Below are 19,475 nucleotides of genomic sequence, written 5' to 3'. Positions count from 1 at the left end.
ACACCACTGTTTTGGTTGGTACTCCTTTTATCTTGGGCTACTGTGTAGAATATGTTCCCATTTATCTCGTACCCTTTGTATGTGACGATATGCCATGATGGTTGCATAGCCAATAAATACAGTTGCTCATGGATGCTCTCATCACCTTGACATTTTTTTCGCAACCAACCGCCGAAAGTTTCCATGTGCTTATGCGTAATCCAAGCTTCAGTCTTGCCTGGAAACTCGGATCGTAAGAGATCCTTGTGTGTCTCAATATACGGATCTACCAAAGAGGAGTTCTGTAGAACTGTGTAGTGCGCTTTATTGAAATAATCATCATCCGTACCAATATATGTTTTCCTCCCTAGTGTCCCCTTTCCGCTTAGTCTCCCCTCATGTCTCGATTCAGGAACACCAATCGAGTCAAGGTCGGGAATAAAGTCAACACAGAACTCAATGACCTCTTCTGTTCCATAGCCCTTGGCGATGCTTCCTTCTGGGCGAGCACGGTTGTGAACATATTTCTTTAGGACTCCCATGAATCTCTCTAAGGGGAACATATTGTGTAGGAACACAGGACCGAGAGTGAAAATCTCCTTGACTAGGTGAACTAGGAGGTGTGTCATAATATCAAAGAAGGAAGGAGGGAACACTAACTCAAAGCTGACGAGACATTGAACCACATCATTCTGTAGTTTAGCTAGATCAGTTGGATCAATTGCCTTCTGAGAAATTGCATTGAGGAATGCACATAGCTTTACGGTGGCTAGACGTACATTTGGAGGTAGAATTCCTCTTAATGCAACTGGAAGTAATTGCGTCATGAGAACGTGACAGTCATGGGACTTTAAGTTACAGAATTTCTTCTCTGTCACATTTATAATACCCTTTATATTCGAGGAGAATCCAGATGGTACCTTGATGTTGTTTAAGCATTCAAACATGATTTCCTTCTCCTCTTTGCTTAGAGTGTAGCTAGCAGGACGTAAGTAATGGCGTCCATCATCTGTCTTCTCTGGATGCAGGTTGTCTCTTTCTCTCAAACAACGCAGGTCCTGTCGTGCTTCAAATGTGTCCTTAGGCTTTCCATACACACCCATAAAGCCTAGCAGGTTCACACAAAGATTCTTCGTCAGGTGCATCACGTCGATCGAGCTACGGACCTCCAGGACTTGCCAATAGGGTAGGTCCCAAAATATGGACTTTTTCTTCCACATGGGTGCGTGACCGTTAGCGTCTTTCGGAATAGGTTGGCTTCCGTGTCCTTTTCCAAAGACGACTTTCACATCGTTGACCATATCGAGTACATCCTCACCGGTTCGGTTGCGAGGCTTGGTCAGGTGGTCTGCTTTCCCTTTAAAATGCTTACCTTTCTTTCTTACGGGGTGATTTGCAGGAAGAAATCGACGATGGCCAAGGTACACGACCTTTCGACATTTTTTCAAGAATACACCTCTAATATCACCGAAGCAGTGTGTGCATGCATTATATCCCTTGTTTGACTGTCCTGAAAGATTACTTAGAGCAGGCCAATCATTGATTATTACGAACAACAATGCTCGCAGATCAAAGTGTTCCTGTTTGTACTCATCCCACACACGTACACCTTCTTTATTCCACAAAATGAGAAGTTCATCAATAAGTGGTCTCAGGTACACATCGATGTCATTGCCAGGTTGCTTCGGGCCTTGGATGAGCACAGGCATCATAATGAACTTCCGCTTCATGCATAACCAAGGAGGAATGTTGTAGATACTTAGAGTAACAGGCCAAGTGCTATGACTACTGTTCTGCTCTCCAAAAGGATTGATACCATCTGTACTTAAAGCAAACCTTAAGTTTCTTGCGTCATTTGCAAACTCCGGGAATTCTCTATCGATTGCTCTCCACTGGGACCCATCAGCAGGGTGTCTCAACATATTGTCTACCTTACGGTCTTCTTTGTGCCATCGTAACAATTTTGCATGTTCTTTGTTTCTGAACAGACGTTTCAAGCGTGGTATTATAGGAGCATACCACATAACCTTGGCAGGGATTTTCTTACGTGGACGTTCGCCCTCAACATCACCAGGGTCATCTCGCCTGATCTTATACCGCGACGCATGGCATACCGGGCATGCATCCAATTTCTCGTACTCTTTGCCACGGTATAGGATGCAGTCATTAGGACATGCATGTATCTTCTCTATTTCTAGGCCCATAGGACAGACAACTTGTTTTGCTTCGTAGGTAGTGGCGGGCAATTCATTGTACTTCGGAAGCATCTTCTTTTGGATTTTTAGTAACTCTCCAAATCCCTTGTCAGATACACCATTCTTTGCCTTCCATTGCAGCAATTCTAGTGTGGTTCCCAACTTTTTCTGCCCTGCATCACAAGTTGGGTACAACAATTTCTTGTGATCTTCTAGCATCCGCTCGAACTTGATCTTCTCCTTTTCACTTTCACATTCTCTTTGTGCATCACGAATGACCTGACAAAGATCATCAGCCGGCTCATCTTCTGCGGCTACCTCTTCTTCAGCTTCTCCCATTGCAGTATCATTGAAGCACGCACCATCAGGAATAATATCATTGTCGTCCCATTGTTCTTCTTCATCTTCTTCCATTACAACACCGGTTTCTCCGTGCTTTGTCCAACAAATATAGTTTGGCATGAAACCCGACTTGAACAAGTGTGAATGAAGAGTCCTTGAGCAAGGATATTCCACCGTATTCTTACATATGGCACATGGGCAGCACATGAAACCGTCGCGTTTGTTTGTCTCGGCCGCACGTAATAAAGAATGCACGCCGTCAATGAACTCTTGTGAGCGGCGATCAGCATTATACATCCAATGACGGCTCATCTGCATTACATGACATAAATATCATATTAAAACCTAGATCATAATTAATTATTTATACAACATGCGTGCCACCACAAAAGATACAAATTTATGAAAGCATCGCTACAATGTAGACAATCCCAACTACCACTAAAAGAACTAAAGCTAAAATACATTTCAGGAGCACAAGGATTTCGCGACCAATCTCAACTAAAACAGACAGATCCCCCGATTGTGCAACATCTTTGGGCTTCTTCGACTGGATCACTGCCTCATTAGCCGCCGTATCTGCCTGTTGTGCAAGATATTTTTGCACGAGTTCAACATACTCTTCCTCCCAGTAGAAGCCTGAACATCGTCCACTGCCATCCCACTGAAATTAAAACAAAAAACTAGAACTTTAATCACAACCATCATGAAAATAGGTATAAACTAACCATAATCATTAAATACGATAAAATAACTCACATTGCGATCCGGACACTTGTAGAAGATACGATCCTTGTTGGGACCCTCCTTCTTCACTCGGTACTCCATCACAATCTTCATCTCATCACGACACTTGCCGCATGGAATGAGAGGAAGGCCCGGCCTAAGTCGCTTTGGAAACCCATGAGAGGCCGAGGACCCGGAAGCAGTTGCCATCTACTCTCTATACTCATTTTTTAATACACTATAAATTTCTTCTTTTATAAACAAATAAAATTAACAAACTATAAAATTATCTAGATCTCTAAACAATGATATTTTTAATGGTCATTGTGTTCTCGTCTTTTACTGCGGCAGGTAAGTAATTCATATGATATTTCCGCAAATTAACAGAAGAATGGGAATGTACACACATAACAGACTACTACGACGATATCGGGACGTGTGAATAAATAACCATCCGTACTAGTTGACCTTGCTTACGTGATCATCTCGGCGAGCATTTCTCCACCGGACAGCACCGTACTTGGTCAAGGAAGAGCTCCGATTCTATAAGGAAGGGAACACGGTCTCCCACGACCGTTGTCGCTCTCCCTCGTAGAATCAAAGCTCCTCCTTGATGTCCGTTACCGCTCGACAGAGAACATGCTTGCCTAGCTGAACACGGTCCGCAAGTTCAACTAGTACGGATTTTCTATAATTTTCTAACTATTTTCTAAGTTTTTATTTATATATACTACGTTTAGGTACGGTGATTGACAGACTACTACGACGATATCGGGACATGTGAATAAATAACCATCCGTACTAGTTGACCTTGCTTACGTGATCAGCTCGGCGAGGATTTCTCCACCGGACGGCACCGTACTTGGTCAAGGAAGAGCTCTGATTCTACGAGGAAGGGAACACGGTCTTCCACGACCGTTATCGCTCTCCCTCGTAGAATCAAAGCTCCTCCTTGACGTCCGTTACCGCTCGGCAGAGAACATCCTCGCCGACCTGAACACGGTCCGCAAGTTCAACTAGTAAGGATTTGCTATAATTTTCTAACTATTTTCTAACTTTATATTTATATATACTTTAACCTTCTTTCATGTAAATATGCAAGCTTAAAGTGATTTTGAGCTCAAATTGCTTACAAATGAAAAAAAACCACAATAAAGAACCATAAATATATATAGTGAATAAAATGGTATAAGAAAATGGTAAAAAATGAGAGTATGAGATTGGTAACCTTTACAACTGAAGAATCGACGGAGGAATCGAAGAATGGATGGAGGAACAATGGAGGGAGGGAGGAAGCAAGAACACTACTGCAGTGAGCTTCAAAATGTGCTGAGCTCGGGCTCGGGGAGGAAGGAGGAGACGGCCGATTTATAAAGGGAGAACATTTAGTCCCGGTTGATAGATCCAATCGGGACTAAAGGTAACTTTCCAACCCCGGGCGCAGCCACGGCCCGGGAGTAGACCTTTACTCCCGGTTGGAGCCACCAACCGGGAGTAAAAGTATACCTTTAGTCCCGGTTGGTGGCTCCAACCGGGACTAAAGGTCCCTGCCACCTCTGTCTGGCGCAGTAGCCGTTGGGCAGGAACCTTTAGTCCCGGTTGGAGCCACCAACCGGGACTAAAGGTATTTCTAGTCCCGGGGGCAAAAAATTCCAGGACTAGAGCCCATTTTGGCCGAGGATCAAAGGTCTGTTCTCTACTAGTGGTGGGTGGAGGAGATGTTCTCCCGTAATTTTTGTAGTTGATTGATGATGACCATTGTTCGCAAATATTTATATCTATACGCACAGTAGCTCAATGAGGTGATAATAATATTTCTTTGTACTCCTACCGTTCCAAATTATAAGTCGTTTTGATTTCTTTAGTACATACATTTTGCTATACATTTATATATACGTTATGTCTAAAGCATAGCAAATCCTACGTACCAAAAAAAAATCAAAGCGATTTATAATTTAGAACGACGGAGTATGCATTAACACATTATCGATAGATAGGGCTTTACATTTTGTTAGACTACATAAATTAATTTCGCTCCAGGCTGCTTTGTCCTTACATGGTTGCATCATGGCTAACCACTGTTCCTCGTGTCCCTTGAAAATGCAGTTGCCTGTTCTTTCCTTCCGGAGAAGTGGTTCTAATATAGTCGAACTACATATCGACGATCTTCAAATGGCGCTTGATCCTGTTTGGTATAGGAACGGAGAAGTCGTCCGCTCGAACGGAGAAGAAGTCCGCTTGAAGTACAATACTTTCCTTCGCTTGATGTCACTTACAAACCTTGTGAAACTGGAGATCTGCTGTGTGATAACTGAGCATCTGCAGCTGATGCCTTCACTCACAAACCTTGTGAAGCTGGAGCTCTGCGATGTGCACATTAAGCATCTTCATTTGGATCAGGCACAGAGTCTTGAAGAGCTGCACATTTAGAGGATAGATTGATCGGTTCGCATCTCGTGCACGGTTCGCATCTCGTGCACTGGACCACTTAAGAAACTCAAAAGAATTGTCATGTCAGAATTAAACAACGTGGAGTTGCAAATATCCATGGAGGTGGAGGGGCAGGGCAGCGATGAAAATTTGTTTCCAAGTCTTGAAGATCTGGAGTTATGCTGTTGTTCTTACTTGAGGTTCGAACCCTCAATCCCAAGAAGTGCTAGGTACATCTTATCAGGCAATTTTCACCCTAGCCCCCGCGTCGCCCCCACGCAGGCGACACAGGAGGCGACCCGAACCCTAGCCGCTTCTCTCCCTTCCCTCCCTCTCTCCAGCCGCGCCGTCGCCGGAGCAGGCCGCCGGCATGGCCGTGCAGCTTGCCGTGAGGGTGGTGGCGAGGCTCTTCTTCGCGGTGGTGGCTGCGACGGTCGGGGACGGGCTCGCGTCCTGGGGCTCGGTGTGGTCGTTGGGGCAGGGGGTGGCGCCGGCGTCTCCAGCGGCCAGCCTCCTCGCTTCGGCGTCCGGATCCGACGGTCCGTCGGCCGGATTCGCGCGGATCTCCGGCGGGTCGCGCCTGGGCGCGCGCTTGGCGGCGGTGGCGGCGGCTCCTCCAAGACGCCGTTGTTCCGCGGGTTCGGCGCCCGTGGTGGCGGCTGCGTCGCCCAGGGCCGGGTACTTCCTCTTCCTCGCGCTTGGTGGCGGCGTGCGCAGTGGAGGGGCGGCGGGGCGTGCCCTCGCGCGAGCCGCGTGGGGCTCGGCGGGGCCGCCTGCTGCGGCTGCGGCGTGGGCCAGTGCCCGTGCAGGCGCTGGGCGGTGGCGGGGGCCCTTTCTTCCTCCTCCGCTTCCCCCTTTCCTCCTCGGCCTTGGCGTGGAGGTGGCGGCGCCTGCCAGGGTCACTGGGTCTGCCGCCTTGATGGCCAGATCCGGTGCCCCCAGGGCAGGGGGCGGCGCCCGAGGTGGGGCACGTGGCCGTCGGTGGCTGGCGGAGGTCGGCAGCGTCGACGGCGGGTGCTTGTGCTGGCGACGGCTTCGGCGTGCGACAGGGTGACACGCGTGGCAGGGTAAGTCCACCGCTGCATGTTGCCCGGTCGGAGGGGGTGGCGGCCGACGCAGCTGTGCGGGCAGCCGGCGTGTCGATGCCCCTCTGGAGGGGCTTCTGCGGGATGGCGGTGACGACGACGGTGGCGACAGGCTACGGTACGGCATCTTGGCTCGACGTTTGTGCTAGGGGCACCTCGGGCGAAAGCCTTGGCGACGGCGACGCCTGTGGGCGCCGTTTTCCTTGTTGGGGGCGTTGTGTTCTTGTGCCCCCAGCAATGTCTTCCACGGGTGGAAACCCGGTCCATTTTTGGACAAGCGACGGCGGCGCTATCTGCGTCGTACCCTTCCTGAAGGCGTCGCTGTGGAAATTCGTCTCGGCCATGATGTCTCCTTCGGCGGTTGTCCTCTGCCTTTTCGGCGCCCGGTTGACGCGAGACGGCGAGTTCTGCATCGGGAAGTCGGAGCTGCTGCATCAGGGGATGTAGCTCGGAAACGATGACGCGGGTCGAACCCTCCTTCTCCGACGGCTGGGTTTCAGCTTTGGCGGCTCGGCAATCGCCGCGGGCGAGGCGTGGGATCAGGGCAGGAAGTCGGTGCTGCTCTTCGCGGAGCCGTTGTGCTCGGTGATGATGACCTGTTGCAGCCTCCTGCTTCGGGCCCGTTGGTTTGTCATCTTAGGATGGGTCGTCGGTGTTTTGTCATGGGAGGTCGGAGCTGCTGGCTGCTTTGCAGCCACGCTCGGCAACGATGACTCATGGTAGTGTGTACTCTACCGCGTTGCGTGGGTGGGCTAACCTTTCGCGGTGTTTGGCACCACGCTTGGTTACATTTGCTTGTATATAAACTTTTTTCGTCTTAATTGAAATGCAGAGCTCCTGCCATTGTTTCAAAAAAAAAAAAAATCTTATCAGGCAAGGAAGTTCAACCAGGCCAACACCACCTGTGTCCATCTTTTCATCGAATCATGGGACCATCCATCCCTACGTCATTATCCAAAATGGAGATCAGGTTGTTTAGCAGAGGGTTTTCATCCTTATCATGGGATGGTCTTAGACAATTTGAAATTGGTGAACTGACTATAGACGGTTGCTCTGACTATTTACCTTTGCCAGAGAGCATTCGGGGATGGACATCCCTCCAGAAACTACAGATATTGAACTGTGAGAGTATTACAATGCTGCCAAGGTGGTTGGGCGAGATTACCTCCCTCCGGGAGCTCAAGGTGGATGCCTACAATATAGTAGCTATACCTGCATGCATACAACAGCTCACCAGTTTGCAGTCCTTGACACTGTCAAAATGTGGAACGTTACTTGTGAAAGGATGCAAATCTGGAAAGGATAAGGAGAAGCTGGAAAAACTTCGAGATCTAGGGGTAGATGTGAGGATAGAGCCAAAAAATATGGGCAAACTACGAATTATACATTCAGAGACCTCTCCGCTACCGTCGTTAGAGTCCACGAATGCTTGGACATTCGAGTCCGGTAAGAGGTTTCCCATTTCCTCCCTTTTCTGAACGTGGAGCACTGCTCCATGTGAATATGTGACCGAGACCAGCTTTCCCACTCTTCAGGGCCTTGAGTCAGAAGAAGGCCGAGGGCTTTGTTCCTGCTCAGTTTCTCCAAGTGGGCTGCGACGAGGGCCAGTTTGCCACTTCTTTCTCCCTGTCGTCCACGGTGAGCTGAAATGTTCAGTTGACAAGAGGTAAATCTTTTTTTTATTAAATATCATAAGCTCCCTTTTCTATGTCCTCCTCTTGTACTGTTGTACCTCGTTGTTCATGAGTTAGAAGCATAGGTCGGTATGCGTCCAGTCATCAATTTTTGAGTTTTTGACCCTCCTGTGCTTTTATGTTTAATGATTGTGCTGGTACATGTGTCTATAAAATGTTCATATTGTCATCGTTGATGTTGATGAATTCGTAGCATAGATTTAACCTGCTCTGTTCAAGTAGCAACAACGTTGGTGCCATAGTTACTCTGTTCTCTCACCAGCTCTCTCATCCTGTGTGGCTGTGTTTAATACTACATATGTTTCCCTTGTGTGCCAATCTTCTCCAGCGTCAGAGAAGGGACCGCGCGCTGACGGCTGATCTCTGCATCGTGCTAGCCTCCTCTCAACATATGGTATCCATGTAGAATCAACCAACGGACAACAACGGAGATAGCGAAGAATCGAAGGCGAATACAAGGGCAACGTGCTTTGCTATGTTTAAGTTGAACGCCGCGTTTATATACGCTAAGGAGTTACTGCTCTGCTTTGTTGCTTCGCCTCTATTCTGATTGATGTTCACTTGACTATTTTCTTTAACCGTGATGATTGATGGAATGATGGTCACTAATAGAAACCACTGTTTAGCCATTAGTGCAACTTCATAAATATAAGAACACAGAGCTCTGTGTCTATCAGTAAACAAAACTCGAAAGATCTGCTGTAGTTCACCCATTGGAGTTGGAAATACAATACGCATGAATGCACGAGCTTTTACAGTTCGCCTTTCTGCCCTGGCTGTAGTAAAACACAGCCACAGGCCATCCTCGAACACACTTTTGCCGCTGTGGGCTGCGGCCAACATAGTTCTTTCTAAGCGAATTGTTTTGGGAGTTGCAAATCTCGCTGGGTATGGGCGTATAGCGTGGTGCGACATGCGCCGTCCACGGCCACGGCGGTTGTCCATATATATGGCGGGGTCGAGCGTGGCGAGGGACTCGAGGGCCATGCGGCCATGCGGGAGACTGGCGGTAGGGCTCCCATACGTGCCTCTGCACGGCGGAGGAAGTGGGGGATCGGAGAGGAGGGCCAGGAAAGGAAAATTTCTCGCGGCTGTGGAAACGCAAGGGTGGAGCCGCGGTTCAGAAAACGCACGGGGACAACGGATGAGCCAATTCCTACCGCCGTTGCTGCCCATAATCAAGACGCCTAAGTGAGATTCTCGATTTTTCTTACCTCAAATCAGGTTTTAAGTAGTATAAATAAAAAACCAGGTTTTAAGTGGAAACAGACACGCCCATTGTCTCCATCTTCAAGTTGTTTCTTAAACATATTCAGCTCCCCTTCTGAGTTCTGACAATAGACTTGGTCAGTTGGTCTACGCGGCACAAATATAAAAGCAACTTGCGGCATAAATATTAAAAAGCAATGCCCTCTTCGTTTGGGCTGATTTGGGCTGGTTTGGCTTATAAGTCATGACTGAAAGTACTGTTGATTGGTTTGATGTGAGAAAAAATATTGTTCATTGGCTGATAAGCCATGGCTTATAAGCCAGATACGAACAAGCGGACAGGCTGAAGGTGTCAAGTTGACAAGCTGTCCCACCTTTCTCTTCTATACCTAATAATAAAGAGGTAAAATTTCAGCCTTTTTTCGTCCATCTATTTTTTTTTTTCCATCTCTCTCTAACTACCGGACAATGGAGAGTTTCTTCCGCCCAGACTTGAATATATAACCCGTGCTCATACGAGTTAAAATAGCTCACGTCTAGACCGATATAGATCTCCTTAACTAATTCCGTGGATATGAAAACTGCCACGTCCTTACTGTTTCATGTTATATATTAACATATATATGTTTGGTCTTTTATGAATCCTAATCCAAATCGGTCTGTTCGATCCCGAGTAAGCTGAATAGAAATCCTAATTCAGAAGCAGAAAAAAAAGATAAAAATTGAAATTAGGTAAATCATACTTTGATATTAAATTAAATCACAAGAATTTCGATCCTCATAGGCATGTGGGCTCGAGCAAAGAAGCCTCCCAATCTTCCATGAGTCCATCACCCCGTCGATCTCCATCTCCGAGTCCGACGTCAGTACATCTGGAAGGTGGATTGGTATTTGGATTATAAATTCCGAATTAGAAGAGGAAGCGATCTAGGCAAGCAGGAGGCGCCGGCTAAGGACGCTCGCACGCCGGGATACGCGCCACCCACGACTGACTACCAAGGCGACGGACCATGGCAACGAAGATGGAGAAGCTAGGGCAGATCCACCAAAACCTTGGAGACATTGACACCCGCGTCCATGTCGTACTCCGCGTCGCGTTGGGACTCGCCATCTCCCGGCGAGGACGATGAGGTCGCCGACTTCACCGCCTCCCTGTTGCAGCCGCCGGCAACGGAGGATGGTGCCGGTGCCAGAGACAGTGGCCCCACGGAACCCGACGCTGCGGCGCCTGCAGCGCCGAGGATTGACTGGGCGTCATACTATGTGCCGTTGCACAACCACGACGCGCACTTCGGGAACACCAAGGCCGGCGTCCTCGGCGTGGCGAACTGCGTTGGCGCGTACGCGGAGTCCGGCATGGACGCGCGTCTGTCCATGCGCACTGCTGGAGCGGGCCTACGGCGAGACGGCCGCGTCCGGTGTGCTCGGGGCGTCGACGGCCGTGATCGTGTCGCTCGCCGGCAACGCTTTGGAGTGGCCGTAGATCGGCGACATCGCTTTCGTCGTGCTCCGTGAAAGCAAGATCGTGTTCCTGTCGCCCGCCGCTGCTGCACTTGTCCCGCACTACGCTAAAGAAGCTTCGCTCCTCCTTCACTGCCGCCCGGCGGAAACAACGTCTCTTCTGCTCCAGGCTCCATCCAAGGACCCCCGTTTCAGCTCAGCACCAAGGGCGGAAGCAGCCGTCACGGATGCCAAGGCGGGGCAGTTCGTGGTGAGGGCTGGGGACGTCGTGGTGGTCGGGACGGACGGCATGTTCATCAACATTCTCGAGGAGCAGCTGGAGCTCGCCGTGCAGATAGGCACAAAGTTAGGCTTCTCGCCCAAGAACATGCTGGACATCATCGCCGGCGTCACTTACGAGAGGTCAAATCAAACAAGCTCCAAGCGAATGCGCAACCTCCAGTAGTCCCGTCGGGAGTCCATGACCCGGCCGATCGCTCTCTCCGAGTCCCGCGTCTATACGTCCGGATTGGCGAGTCCGCGTTGACCTCTTAGGCGCCGCCCGGCCGGTCGCTGCCCGCCTGCGCCTGCTGCGGTTGGTGCTCCTGCTTCCGGCTTCCCGCGCTGGTCGCGGAGCTCGTGCTGCAGCTGGCTGCGACCTGCGACGGAAGCCACGGAGGCATGCAGCAGCGGTGGCTGCGCGGAGGCAGCAGTGGCCGCGACGGCAGCCGCGGACTGCCCTGCGGTCTTCTCCTCTCCTCCAAGCGGGGCCTCTCCGTGCTGTCGCACTTTGCCAGCACCACCAGCAGCAGGATCGGAGCTCCAGGCTGCGGGCCTTCTACCTCGACAGGAGCCTCTCAGCCGGCTCCTCCGGCGCCGGCTCCCCATGCTGATATGATCGAGGCCCCAGGCCAGGCACATGTATGGCTTCTGTTAGTGCACCATGCACATGGCTACTTATCTTACAAGACTGTACTGTACCCTCCAAGTACTTTGCAAACGTTTAACAATTGCAACATGCTACGATTTGGTCTTCAATGAAAAGGAAGAAAAGGCGTCCTCTACACGTTCTGAACTAATGGCACTGTTCATATTACATGCAGCGTTAGTAATTCAGCATGAGCGAATTAACAAGCTACTCGTTTCTAGGCATGACATTGAGTTTGATCCAAGATGAATTGGATTAGAGCACGCAATCATTGAATAAATCTTTGTCGCAAATAATCCAGATAACTGTATAATAATTGGTACATACCTGTTGCAACGCACGGGCATGTTTGCTAGTCCTAATAAAGAAACACGTCACTGCTATATATGGCTTTGTTCGTTTCGCTGAAATTTGTCTGCTACTAATGCTGATGCTGATTTGTTGTGAGAGAAAAATATTATTCCTTCGCTAAAAAGTACGTAGTGCTAAAACACTGTTCCTTAAGTTTGGTCATTATCGTTAGTGATGGTCGTCACCTATATCCTTAAGTTTGGTCTGCTCGGCGTACGCTAGAGTGGTGCCTAAACAGCAGAGAGCGTTTTGGCTTAGCTCTTTACGCTGCAGCTCACGAAGCCCACGCCAAGAATTTTGGGGTAGCGCATGGCTGGAATCGGTGGCCAGTTTGCTTCCTTGCATATCGCTTGTTTCATGGCAACTCCGTATCACTTAGCTTTCTTTTCTATGGCATACTAGGTCTGATCAGAGGAAAAAAAACTAGTGTATAAAGCCAATCTTAATGGAAGTTTCATGACATCAAATAAGCCATGTCTCAAAGCGCGGCAAGCGCTTAGAGCAATTACCAAACATGAATAAATAAGTCATGTCTCAGGTTTCAAGCGCAGCTTAAGGCTCCGCACTACCCTAGGCAATTTTTTCCCTAACGGGCAGAATGTCACGGAAAGTGATCAAAACCGTCAGGGTAACCGTCAGGATCAGGTGTAAGGGAAAACTGTCTGACGGAAAACCGTAAGGGACCATTTCCTGACGGTAATTGCCATCAAAGAGATTTACCATGTCGTTTTTTCTTCTCCATCAACAATAATATTTCCTGTCGGTATGACGCCGTCAGGAAAGGTTCAAACTTTCCCGGCCTGTCCATTATAGTATTGTCAGGGAAGGTCCAATCTTTCTTTGTCAGTGAACAACCGTCAAGACAACTTCGTTTTAATATGGATAAAGCCAGTCTTAATGGAATTTTCATGACATCAAATAAAGTCGTGTCTCATGTTTAGGTTTCATGCTGACAGCCTAAGGCTCCCTGGATTCAGTATCAGTTGTAGTAGAGGTGCCTTGACTTCCTCCTTTGTGTCTGTATTAGCGTTGGCCTTTGGGCAGGTCGCTCTTAATGCTATACGCCCTTAAACTGTTTCCTACTTAATCAAACACGTAAAAACATTAAATAAGTTGACATGACAAAGAATAAATAAAGAGAGAAAAGATAAAAGTTTTCTGGGATAAAATTCAAAACATGGAGTCTGACTCCAAACTCCTCCCATGCGTGCGGGCCCTACGTGTCGAGCACAGTAAACACGCTACAAACAGCTTGCTCTCTCATGGCTTTGGCTCCCTTGCAAAGTCCGCACCCCGCATTGGGTGTGTTATTATGATCGTACGCCCGCTCGCGCCGCCGCTGCTTCTCTCTCCAAGCACCCGAGGAAAATCTTTTGTAGATCTTCGAAGCTTGTTGGTAACTTACTATGCCGTATGCACCGAGGAGGGAGTACAAGAAATTCTCACCCACCATTGAAATTCTTCAGTCCTAGGGTTTCACACGGAATGAGGCCCAATTCTCATATCTTTGAAATTGCCTCCTCCACCTCCATATGCGACAGTGGAGCCCACAGTCAGCTTATCTTCCATTCCAGTACTTCCAATTTGTTCTTCTCTAAAAATCCAGTTGGTCGTGCGACTCTTTGCCCACATATTGGATTGACCGATGCAAGCACCAAAGAGCGCCAACCTCGCAATAGCAGAGTAGCGACTGCCATTGGAGGCGCTGCGGCCATCGGATCCGCATCCGTCGTCCGGGCAGAGCTTGCGCTTCCTAGTTCCCACGTCTGCTGCCATCGGAGAGGGAGGGGAATTTGGTGGGTCTCGCCTCTCGCGGAGAATTAGGATTGGGACTTGGGCCAAGAAAAGAGGAGACCTGCACTTGATGTGGGCCAAACTTTCATTGACTAAGCATCATGGGCCACATTTGTCCTCTTTCTTTTTCCTGAGACAAAAAGGTGTGACATGCTTCATGAGCTTAACGGCAGCTGCAAAACTCAGGAGTAAATTTCACAAAATCTCACGTGCATATGATGGCCAATTGCACCTGTTCCAAGTGCGTGTGGCAGCATGTGGAGAATTGGTCAAAAGAGGAAGGACTGAAGCAAGATCAAAATGCAACAACAGTCAAGGAATTGTGGACAGGATTGAACATAATAGGGACACAGGCAATCAAGGAATTGTGGATAGGATTGAACATATATAATAGGGACACAGGAAAGGCATGATGAACAAACAACGCGCACAAATCATAATATACATAGCATGAAATTTATGAAAGGAGAGACACGTAAGTGTTCGATAACAAGGCGCGGAATGTGCAGCGGCATCTACTAGAAGCAATACGTGATGGCATTTGGCCCTGTTCACTTCGCTGAAAAGCCAGTCTGAAAAGTACTATTCGCTTATTTGTTGTAAGAGAAAAACACTGCTGACAAGTTCAAGCAAACAGGGCTTGAGTCGCTCCATCTAGAACGAGAGGAGACGGTCTGTGGATGGTTGTATTTATCTTTCTATTTCTTTAATTTATTTACTCGGCTTTTCGTCTTTTTCTCCTTTTTTTTTAGATGTAAAGACTTCGTTTGAACTACTTCAGCAGTACTTTTTAGTGAAGGAACAATATTTTTCTCTTAAAACAAATTAGCATAAGCATCAGCATAAGCCAAATTTCAGCGATCCTATACTAAATGAAAAGGCAGAGCCCCTGCCCATATCCTACCCATCTTGATTCGTACTGAATAGGTCCTGGATGTCTCAGTATGTTTCCTGCAGCACCTTGGAGGTCGACATGGCTCTACCTTTCTATTTCTGCTTGCTCCACTCATCTGTTCATTGCAAGTTACAGTAGCTAGCTAGTTGCTATTCAGTTTTTCCTCCATCTCTGTACCAACAGCGATGGTAGTGGAGAAGCACTTGCTTTGCTTCCTCGATGCTTTGAAAAACTCGATCGTTCCTATGGTCGACACATCACTAGTTGGCATGTGTGAGCTTGACGATTAGAAGAGAGACGTATGGCGGTGTGGGGTTGTAATCGGGATATAGGCCAAGTTCTTTTTGACAAAAAAATTTTTGATCGCTTTCCGTTCACCCCTCTCTAGTCGTCATTTCGGTCCTTCAAACACATCATAAGTTAGGATACGAATTTTCAAATTGGAAGTGTCAGATTCACAAGCAATACAGGTATAGTATAGACACATCAGAAGCCGGGATATGAATTTTATTCCGTCATCTAGTCAACATAGGTACATATGCATATTTATATTGAAGAGCTTCCACTCAAAATATATCAATATAGGATATTACACGCAGCGACGAAGCCAGAAAAAAATTTAGGTCGGGCTGAACAAAAGTCTACGGCGATTTATCTCTACTATGGCCCCACACAATAGACATATATATAATAGCTTGAATTAATATTATATTGAAAACGTCGACCAACGATGAAATTCACAAAATACAGCATGAAAAAAAAGATGAAGTTCATTCATACCGAAAGGACCAATTGTGAAACTAATAAATTCCCCCCCCCCCCTACCGAAAGGACCAATTGTGAAACTAATAAATCCCCCCCCCCCCCCCCCCCCACATTATTCCTCCGAAGTAGCAACCTACACAAAATAGACATAATCGATTAGTCATACATATATTGATATATAGACCTCCAAATTATAAATTTAGAAGAGAATAGAGCGTACCACTATTTTTTAGGCAATAACATACGTCGCTTTTTCATCTCTTGAAACCGCTTTTTGATCTTTTCATTATCAATCTTTCTAAATATCTCCTTCTCAGTATAACATATCATCAAATCATTGAGCCATTCATCACCCATTTTATTGCGCAAATCTGTCTTTATAATGTTCAAGGCTGAAAATATCCTCTCAACTGAAGCTGTTGCCACTGGTAGTATCAAGATTAGCTCAATGAGACGATAAACCAATTTATAAGATGTGTGCATTTTAGTCTTAACCATAATTTCAACAACTTTTCCAAGCTCAGTGCATCCAAGAAAGTCTGGAGTTCTTCTAGCACGGTTGACAAATTGTGTAAGATGATTTGGCAAAACAGCAAGTTCACCAATATCAAAATCATCGGCATAAATTTCAGCAAGCCTCACAAGTTTCTTCACATCAAAATTAGAGAAGTAGTCCCTTGGATTAAAAGCAGCCATGCATACTAATAATTCTGAACTAGTTTCACTGAACCGATGATTCATCTCAGTCAAGAGGGCATCAATGGCGACCAGAAAAAGCTCAACATGATAGTAATGCATATTTGTTACCTTTTGCTTCCTTTTTCTAGGTGTCCCTCTAACATTTATTTGTTTATCCATATCTGGCACTTCAATCTCATTCTTTTTACAGAATGTTATCACTCTTTTGAGTAATGGCTCCCATCCATTTTCCCTCATATCCTGCAAGCTATCTTTCACATCTGAGATCAAATGCATTGCTTCAACTATGTCTTGATCCTTCCTTTGCAAAGCTTGTGACAAAATATCTGTCATGCTCAACAATTGTATCATCAAATACAGGATGAACACAAAATCAAAGCTCTCCATTTTTTCAATTAAACCTAAAGCTCCACCATTATTTCTTGGTTTAATAGAATCTTTTTTCACTATCTCAAGCACATCTATGATAGCCTCCCACATCACCAAAATGCGAAGCAAAGTTTTAAGATGTGAACCCCATCTTGTATCTCCTGGCCTAGCTAGGCTACTTTCTTGATTTAAACCTTTTCCAGTCATAATCTCACCCTTCTCAATCTTTTCTAGCAACACATCCTGATGCTTTGCAAGCAAGGCATCTTTTCTCATACAAGATGCACCTATATTGCTGACTATTAAAAGAACATAGTTAAAGAAATCTGCAATGTCTGCACTAGAAGTGAAAACAACAACAACCACTAATTGTAATTGATGGGCAAAACAATGCACATAGAAAACATAAGGATTTTCATCACGAATCAATTTCTGCACCCCATTAAATTCACCTCTCATATTAGAAGCTCCATCATACCCTTGCCCACGAAGCATAGAGATAGACAAATTGTGACTTGAAAGCATATCAACCAAAGCTTCTTTCAATGCAATAGCTGTACAACTCTGAACATGCTGAAGTCCAAGAAATCTCTCCACCACTTGCCCTTTATCATTCACAAACCTGCACAATACATTTTTTTATATGTTAGTATAATTGTAGAAATAATTGAAATAAAATCTATGCACAAAATAAGCTCTGACCAAAATTGCAATTGTGGAGTATTAACCTTAGAATGACTGCCATTTGCTCTTTTATTGATACATCCTAGGACTCATCAATAAGCACTGAGAATTTTCTACCTAATCTCATCCATACTGACAGCTGTGACTTCCTCTGCACAAGCTTTTGCAAGATCCTTTTGTATATCTGGAGATATCATCTGGCAATTTTTATAATCTTTTTCATATGCATCATTGACTATATTTACCTTATCTTTATACCAATCAACCATCTCTCTGAACATACCCTTGTTGAGGGAAGTACAACTCTCATCATCTCCACGAAAAGGCTGCCCTTGATATATAAGAAATCTTGCAACATCTAAAGATGATGTTAGACGAATCTCATATCACTTTTCTTCCTCCATGCTTACCTCAACTATTCTTCGACCCACACTAGTCCTTTGGTTCATAAAATCATCACACTTTAGTCTAGCCTCTGTATAATTCTTGGAAGCACTGTGCTTCTGAAAAGTATCCTTAGCATTCTTCCAATTTATATAACCTTGATGTGCAAAGACAGAACTCCCAAATTTTTCAGGCTTTCCCGAATTAAAGAAAAGATAGCAATATAAGCAAAAAGCAGCATCCTTGGACTCACTATACTCTAGCCAATCAAATTCATCAAACCAAGACTTTTGAAATGTTCTCCATTGATCAACCACCCATTTAGAAGGAAATTTAAATTCATGAGGTTGGGTTGGACCACTCAAAGCATATGCTCTCTTTAATTGGTCTCTAATTGCTGGATCATAAGAATCAATTGGTTTGCGTTGTGCAGGGTCAGCAATTAGGTTTGAATGACTAAACTCTTCCCTCAGTTTCTTTGGTTGACTTGTGCTCTCATTAGTATGTGGAGTTGAGCCACTACCACTGCCACTTGCACTTGAATAGTAGTTCATCAAAGTTCTTTTCGACATACTGAAAATCTAAAAAATTGAAATCTATCATAATCAAACATTCAACACACATCATGGACTGCGTACTCAATTTTACAGTTAAAAATGACCCTTAAGAAATCACCTACCTGCTCTGTTGCTTGGCTGATGCTCGCCTGCCTGCCTCCAAACTCCAGAGCTTCGCAGAGCTGCACGCTGCGGCCACCGGCGCCCGCCCGCCCACCTTGCGTAGTCGCGTCCTTGCCTGCGGCTAGCCTCCTCGGCTCCCCGCCGCTGTCCAACAGCAGCGCGCCCGCGCCGCTGGGGCAAGGTCGGCGAGCGCCCTGGCCGCCGTGCGTCCGCGCCGCTGGGCCGAGCGCCGTGGCCGCCTGCATCCCGCCCCGCGCGAAGCCGCCAGAAGATGCAGCGACGAAGGAAGAGGAAGCCGCCGCCGCCGCTAGAATGTCAAGCGAAGAGGAGTCGGGACGGGAGGGATGCAGCGGCCAATGGTACCCCGTACCCAATAGGGTTTGTTTCACGATTGGATTTGGGCCTGTGTTGTGATGTTCTGTCTCTATGAAGGCCCAATAACTAAAAGAGCCATTTTTCCATTTCTAAAAGATTTTAGCCCTTCCTAATCCATATAATTAGGCAAAAAAATTAAGGTGGGGCTGAGGAGGGGCTCCACGTTCCCTCGATCGGTAGCCCGGGGCTGAAGCCCCGGTAGCACGGGCGCTGGCTCCGTCGCTGGTGAGTATGATTGTACTCAGAGGACTTATTCCAACATACATATTTGATGGATGCAAGGGAAGATTTAATAGGCATTTGTTCTAACGTTTGCAAAGAAAAAAAAAAGCAAGTTAATATGACATGCTATGCTCAAATACTATTCATTATGTTAATATATTAGAAACCAAGTAATCATATGAAGAATTGAAGTATAAGTTATATCTTGTTCTCTCTACTGAACAACCAA

General features: G+C 46.6%; 2 protein-coding genes, 1 long non-coding RNA gene and 1 pseudogene across 3 annotated transcripts; 3 read left to right on the top strand and 1 right to left on the bottom strand.

The window, feature by feature from the left end:
• The first annotated feature begins 6,042 nt into the window (after positions 1–6,042).
• LOC136524151 (uncharacterized) lies at positions 6,043–7,204 on the top strand. The gene is made up of 2 exons (XM_066517613.1): positions 6,043–6,475; positions 6,615–7,204. The coding sequence occupies exons 1-2, from the start codon at positions 6,043–6,045 to the stop codon at positions 7,202–7,204; spliced, it is 1,023 nt and encodes a 340-aa protein (XP_066373710.1).
• A 441-nt stretch (positions 7,205–7,645) lies between these two features.
• LOC136521907 (uncharacterized) lies at positions 7,646–9,028 on the top strand. The gene is made up of 3 exons (XR_010775708.1): positions 7,646–8,203; positions 8,293–8,423; positions 8,780–9,028. It is a non-coding gene; the product is annotated as an uncharacterized lncRNA (long non-coding RNA).
• Positions 9,029–10,682: 1,654 nt separating this feature from the next.
• On the top strand, positions 10,683–11,716 carry LOC136521903 (putative protein phosphatase 2C 23; annotated as a pseudogene).
• A 4,339-nt stretch (positions 11,717–16,055) lies between these two features.
• LOC136524150 (uncharacterized) lies at positions 16,056–18,894 on the bottom strand. The gene is made up of 4 exons (XM_066517612.1): positions 18,649–18,894; positions 17,996–18,163; positions 17,703–17,782; positions 16,056–17,523 (listed from the first exon to the last, which is right to left on the bottom strand). The coding sequence occupies exons 1-4, from the start codon at positions 18,892–18,894 to the stop codon at positions 16,056–16,058; spliced, it is 1,962 nt and encodes a 653-aa protein (XP_066373709.1).
• Positions 18,895–19,475: the final 581 nt, after the last annotated feature.

The sequence above is a fragment of the Miscanthus floridulus genome, chromosome 18 (genome assembly GCF_019320115.1).
Source record: "Miscanthus floridulus cultivar M001 chromosome 18, ASM1932011v1, whole genome shotgun sequence".
Taxonomy (NCBI): domain Eukaryota; kingdom Viridiplantae; phylum Streptophyta; class Magnoliopsida; order Poales; family Poaceae; genus Miscanthus; species Miscanthus floridulus.
This window is presented reverse-complemented; position numbering and strand designations above follow the sequence as displayed.

Excerpts from the sequence above, each read along its gene's own strand:
- LOC136524150 (XM_066517612.1), bottom strand. The coding sequence starts at position 18,894 with ATGCAGGCGGCCACGGCGCTCGGCCCAGCGGCGCGGACGCACGGCGGC. Across the intron at positions 17,783-17,995 it reads TGGGTCGAAGAATAGTTGAG|ATGATATCTCCAGATATACA; the intron begins GTAAGCATGGAG and ends AAAAATTGCCAG. Across the intron at positions 17,524-17,702 it reads GTCAGTATGGATGAGATTAG|GTTTGTGAATGATAAAGGGC; the intron begins GTAGAAAATTCT and ends TGTATTGTGCAG.
- LOC136524151 (XM_066517613.1), top strand. The coding sequence starts at position 6,043 with ATGGCCGTGCAGCTTGCCGTGAGGGTGGTGGCGAGGCTCTTCTTCGCG. Across the intron at positions 6,476-6,614 it reads TGCGGCGTGGGCCAGTGCCC|GGCAGGGGGCGGCGCCCGAG; the intron begins GTGCAGGCGCTG and ends CGGTGCCCCCAG.